This window comes from Drosophila novamexicana, unplaced genomic scaffold (assembly GCF_003285875.2).
Source record: "Drosophila novamexicana strain 15010-1031.04,08,12 unplaced genomic scaffold, DnovRS2.1 tig00000008-arrow-pilon, whole genome shotgun sequence".
Taxonomy (NCBI): domain Eukaryota; kingdom Metazoa; phylum Arthropoda; class Insecta; order Diptera; family Drosophilidae; genus Drosophila; species Drosophila novamexicana.
In genome coordinates this window covers 4,024,833-4,030,832 of record NW_020824765.1, presented here as the reverse complement: position 1 = coordinate 4,030,832, position 6,000 = coordinate 4,024,833, and the positions used below count along the sequence as shown (strand labels likewise).

Sequence of the window (6,000 nt, the reverse complement as noted above, 5' to 3'; positions counted from 1 at the left end):
AACAAAATTGTGGTGGTGATTTATAAAGCGCAGGCTAAAAACAGCAACAGCAACAGAAACAGAAACAATAACAAAAACAACAACGGCAGTGACATCAAAAAGCGCAAAATTTTGGTTTTGTGTTTTATTAAAAGAAGAAAAACGAAAGACACGAATGGAGGCAGCAAACAGGGACCCAAGCATGTGGCATGTGTTACACATACAAGGGCGAACGCACACACGCACACACGCACACCAATTGGTTGGTGTGTACGCAAAAAGAGGATGGAGTATGCCACTAAAAGGACTGCAGATGCGCAGCCACAAGCCAGAAACTTATGTACGGTGGAGATTTACGACTTAAATGCTGCAGCGCATAATCAAAAAGACAAGCGCAGATGGAGCTGGAATCGAAGCTGTGTGGAGCAGCAGCAGCAGCATCCGCAGGAGTAGGAGCAGCAGCAGGAGCAGCCGGCAAAAGCAGCGACGCTGGCAGTGCACTTAATTAACAAATATACAAACACTTAACATAACCTCAACTGACAGGCGGTCGGGCTAGCGGGCAGAGCGCTGGATGAGCGAGACAACGCTAGTGTAACAATTGCCTCATACCCTCGTGCACACACACATCAATAGAGTGCGAGCGCAGCTCGCTGCTCATTGGATGTTCGAAATGCGAGAGAGCGGCGGAAAAGAGAGCGCACGAACAATGTTTGGTTGCGTGCGTGCGCGTGTGTGTGTGTGTCTCTACCTGTGTGTGTTTTGTTCTTATTGCCGTTCCGGTTTTGGGCCCTGTGGCTTGACTGGCGACTGCTCGCTCTTGCTCATTTTTGCCGTCTCGTTTAGTTGCAAGTTCGCGGGAGCTTCAGTTGGTTCAGCTGACTGGCAGAGCGCACGTAACGGAAACCGGGCGAGAGTTTTATTGTTTTTTCTGGACGCTTTATAGTATTATGTTGAATATTGAAAGCCAGACGTGCGTGAGCGCCATCTAGCGGCGAGACGATCACATCCTAACGAATCGAAAGTGCCTCTGCGTGTTTGTGTGTGTGTATACGTGTATGTGTGTGTGTGTGTGCGCGGGTGAACTAATTGCGAATTGTAAATACCGATACTTAAAAATGCCGACGGCTTTGCAGCCACTGACACAGGGCTAGCCGAACATCTGCCTCGAGGCAAAAAACCAGCAGCAGCAGCATTGCGTCCATTGAAAACTGGCTACACTTATGTCCACGCTGGCCAGCAGTCGCCATCCGACGCTGAATCTGACACTGAAACGCAGCCCCGGGAACCAGCAGCGAGAACAGGAAGAAGGAACGGCGGGTGCAATGCATCCCGATTGCCTGCCACTGCCATTGCCGCTGGGCCCAGCTGGCAGCCATGGGAGCAGTCCGCAGCTACAAAAGCCTGAGGATGGCGAGGAGGACGACGGCTCCAACTGCGACGAGCATATGGTGAACATTCTGGACGACCAGGAGCCCAACGAGGAGGAGGACGAAGAGCTCGACGACGCCGCCAGCTGCTGCAGCGAGAACAGCGTGCTCAGCGTGGGCCAGGAGCAGTCCCAGGTAGCTGCCGCCCAGGCCAGGCAGCGCCTGCTCATGAGTCAACTCTACCGCCCGTCGGCATTCAGCAGCGTCTCCAACTCTCACTCCCACGCCGCCGAGGAGCCTGGCGGTGGCAGTCCCTTGCCCCACATGCCTGCGCCGGCCAGCTTTCAGGAGGAGTTCCTGCGCAAATCGCAGCTCTATGCGGAGGAGCTGATGAAGCAGCAGATGCAGCTTATGGCCGCCGCCAGGGTCAATGCTCTCACAGCCGCCGTGATGCCGCTGGGCGGCCTGCGCGGCCCCAAAGTGTCACAGCAGCTGCAAATGGCCGCTGCGGCGGCGGCAGCTGCCGCAATGCGACCCACTTCCGGGCAGGATGCACTTGCTCAGCTAACGGCCACCGCGCTGGGCATTGCCCCGGCCGCGCATCCTCACCAACTGCTCATGCAACAGCAGCTCCAGCAGCAGCAGCAGCAGCACCAGCAGCAGCAGCAGCCCAATCCCTTCCAGGCGCAGCAAAGCAACCACAACTACAACAACAACAATCTCAACGAGAACATGCACGAGCGGGCGCTCAAGTTCAGCATCGACAACATCCTCAAAGCGGACTTTGGATCACGTCTGCAGCAGCGCCTGGCCGCAACCGGGGCAGCTGCTGGAGCAGTTGGCGCAGCGCCGCTCAAGACGCCTCGAAAGGCCGCCAAGCCCCTGAACCTGGTCCAGGCGCAGTCGCAGTCACAGTCACAGCCAGGTCTGCAGCTGCAGACGCAGACGCAGCCCAGCCTGAGCTTCTCCAGCACGCTGGCCAACATCTGCAGCAACAGCAACGACTCCAACAGCACCGCGACCAGCAGCAGCACCAACAACCCGGCAGCTGTTGACCTGGTCAAGTCGCCGAGCGCCACGTCGCCGGCGCCAGCAGCGGCCGGCGGCAAGGCTTCAGAGGATGGGACAGCCGCGACAACCTCGACATCGACCAGCTCCACGCCCATTGTGTGGCCCGCCTGGGTCTATTGCACGCGCTACAGCGACCGCCCCAGCTCAGGTGAGTGGAATTCCGACTGAGATCTGCGTGAATTTAGTTCTCACCTAAAATTATGGAATATAAGTGGAAGCATGGATTAGGCTTAGTTGCTCGAATTCGTATTCCTGTATTACAATTGGTTTAAAGTGGGACACAGATTAATAACTGTAGTGAATGAAATAGTTGAAATATTTAAAGGATAACTACACTGAGCGAAAAAAGTCCATAATTGCACGTGAATCAAGTACAAACAGTCTTAAAGTGAGTTTATATCGGTCAAAATTTACTCAAGTTTGCATCTATACATAAAATTGTTTCTTGAAATATAAAGTCAGACTACTTAATATCGAGGTCATAAATATGTTTGGGTATACAGTTATGTATATATATCCATATTTATTTAGAATTGGCATCAATTATTAGTTATCTCAAGAGTGCAATGTGGTATACTGTTCAGGTATACTTAGCCAAACTATATCTAGATTAGCTATATAATATAATTATTAATAATGCTCGTAATTTCTGAATGAGGAATCAATGTTTCTCTGATCAAGAATCTATATACATTATGGGATACAAGGTATTCAATCTCTTATTAAAACAATATATCATTAAATAATTTTTATGGGATTTTGAATACTTTCCTCCTAGTTTAATAATTGATTATGTAGCTAGATACTGTCACTAACCTCCAGACAGGAAGAGTGCAGCAGCTTTCACTTAGCTTAGCTTCACAGGGTATACGGGGCAGAGAGGGTGCTGAGTGGGGAGTGTTGAGTAGTTGAGTGGTTGAGTGGTTGAGTGGCTCGTAAACAGTTAAGCAAACAAACTGGCAACCACAGAGAAGTCCACACCACACCACACCACACCACACCACACCACATCGCATCGTTCAGGCAACGGCGTCAATCTGCAGCTCATTAGTTTGCAACCACCAAAAAAAGGGGCAACAGCCGTGACACGCTCATTCCACACCATGCCACAGCACTGTGAAAGGCACCCTCACCCTCACCCTAAACCTCACCCAAGTCCAAGTCCACATCCACTTTCACATCCGCAGGCGCATCCACTTCCACTTCCACTCATGAAGTGTCTGCTCGAGTGGTTTTTATGTCCTTATGGCTTATGTAACATAACTTAAGCTCATTATGCGAGTGCCTGTGTGTGTGAGTGTGCGTGTGTGTGTGCGTGTGTAGCACCCATCTGCCACCCCCTTTCCAACACTGCCCAACAATCATGGCACTCATGAATTTAGTTTATGCCGCCGCAGAGAATTTGGTAATCGTTTGCCTAATAATTTGATGTGGCCAACTACAAGTCCCTGTGCTCCTCGTCCAGGGTTAGGCATGCGAAGGGTTGTTCTATTGGCTGGTACGCCCAGGTCCGTTTCATGTTTAACTTGTCATTTTGTTGCCTTTTCGTATTATCCACTATTCTCAAGTGGGCGTCATCATATAGATAGATATAGACTCTCTAATGCTTGCTAATGAAATTATTTATTACTAGTAAATAATAAACTAATGTTGGGGCAATCATTTTTCTAAACAAAAAACTAACATTTATTGTGAGAGTTAAAAAGCATAGTTATCATATTATTTATTATTTCCTACTGTCTATTGTCACCATAAAAAGATTAAGAGGCTAATGAATCAGAGTTTGAAGTCTAATGTTAAGTGGGGTTATTCCATGCTGAGTATCTAATTTCCTAAAGCCTTTATCTATTATTTAAAAGGATAAAGGAGGCTCATCCGAGTCCATTACCAACCTCGAATTTGGTGCACGCACAGATCAGGCTTATATCGAATTATCGATAACTATCGATTCTCATGTTTGTCTTTTATCGGGTATTGTAGGATCTAAAGACATGGCAACATACTTTTTTGTAACCTGTATGTAAAAGAAAGTTCAAAAGCTTCCCACTGCATCTCGGTTCTGTGCAAAAGGTAACTTCTTTCGACTAGATCCCTTAAAGTATCGAATCATCGATAATTATCGATTTTCATAATTGTCTTTTTGATCTTATCTGCAATTCAATTTTTGGTTTGAATGCTTTTCACTGGATCCCTCTAAGTACTTGCTTGCGACCTATCAGCTACTATTCTTGGTTTAACATATGTATTTACCCTAAGATACTCTTGATTATTTGTTCCGGCAATTTACGTATTACACTGATTAATGTCAGGTCCCTATTTGAGTAATTTTGGGCGCTCAACTGAATCCGACTACCCCATAGCCCCCCGCCTAGCTCCATTCTCAAATTCATTTCAATCTGGAATCCAAACCTGAAGCCGAGTGCATAAATCTACGCTTTTGGGTGGGTTTGTCGCGCTCGCTAATTAACCAGAAAACGAAACGTTTTTTTTTCTTCTCTTTTGTTGTTGTTGTTTCTCTCTCTCTTTTTTTGAGGTGTGTTTATTGTAAAAATGTATTATGCATTTTATTGTTGTTGTTGTTGGTTTTTTTTTTATAAATTTAGCGTGACTAAAACGAGATCTCGATCGCATTGCGGCTCCATAATTTGAATGAATGTTGTAGGCGATGGCGTCGGCTGAAGCCGGAGCCGGAGCTGGACTTGGAGCTAGAGCTGGAGCGGCAGTCGGAGTCAGAGTCGGAGCTGGTTGGCTGTTGGCTTGGGCCTGGTTGTTGCTTTTCGGCTGCAACAATGATTTACCGTGAGATTTGTTCAACAGCAATCAAAATAACAACAACAACAACAACAACAACAACAGCTGCAAAAGCTGCAGATAAAACGAGAAGAAAAAAAAACAACATTTAAATGCACACGAAATACCGAAAAAAAAGTCATAAATTTGGTGCTTTTGAAAAATTGCCATGACTACGACAAGAAAAATTATTAAATTTTATTAAAAGGTGTTAATTTGACAAATTAATGCGACAAGTGTGTGTGTGTGTGTGTGTGCGGAATTAACAGTTATCACACATTTATTTGTTGCATTTAAAATATTAAGGCTTTAAAAAAGTAAGCTTTTGGCTTAAACTGATTAAACTTAAAAACTTAATGAAAACTCGTATTGATATGGCTTTTGCTTAAAGTATGTCTAGAGTTATTTATTTCTATTGTTTATCTAGAAGTTCTTTAAGTTTATCTAGAAGTTCTTTAAGTTCTGCTCGGAGTGCATGAGATTTTGCCTGGACTCAAAATGCAGGTTGGGCGTGTTTAACTGCTGGGTATAACAAATTTTTACTAGGTATTACCTTGTCTATCATTTTGATAGACAGAAAACGGCTTCGATCCTTACGGAATTCTCTAGTTGCTCAATGCCGGAACTCTTCCGATTCATTTTGTTTAACCCTAACGACCTGTACTGAGTGTAATCCTCATATTATGAACAGCTCAAGCGAGAGCAGGTGTTGCAGGTGTTCGCAGATGGCACGTTGTATATCTATAATTATATGCTTATTCAAATGAAATACGCCACAAGAATTGTCAGC

At 46.1% G+C, this 6,000-nt stretch overlaps 1 protein-coding gene across 1 annotated transcript in view; it reads left to right on the top strand.

The window, feature by feature from the left end:
- Positions 1–537: 537 nt before the first annotated feature.
- Positions 538–6,000, top strand: part of LOC115760743 (homeobox protein invected) — a 52,332-nt gene continuing 46,869 nt past the window's right edge. Inside the window, exon 1 of the mRNA XM_030702223.1 lies at positions 538–2,568. Coding sequence (XP_030558083.1) covers positions 1,203–2,568 — 1,366 coding nt within the window. The 5' untranslated portion in view covers positions 538–1,202. The remainder of the gene's footprint in view (positions 2,569–6,000) is intronic.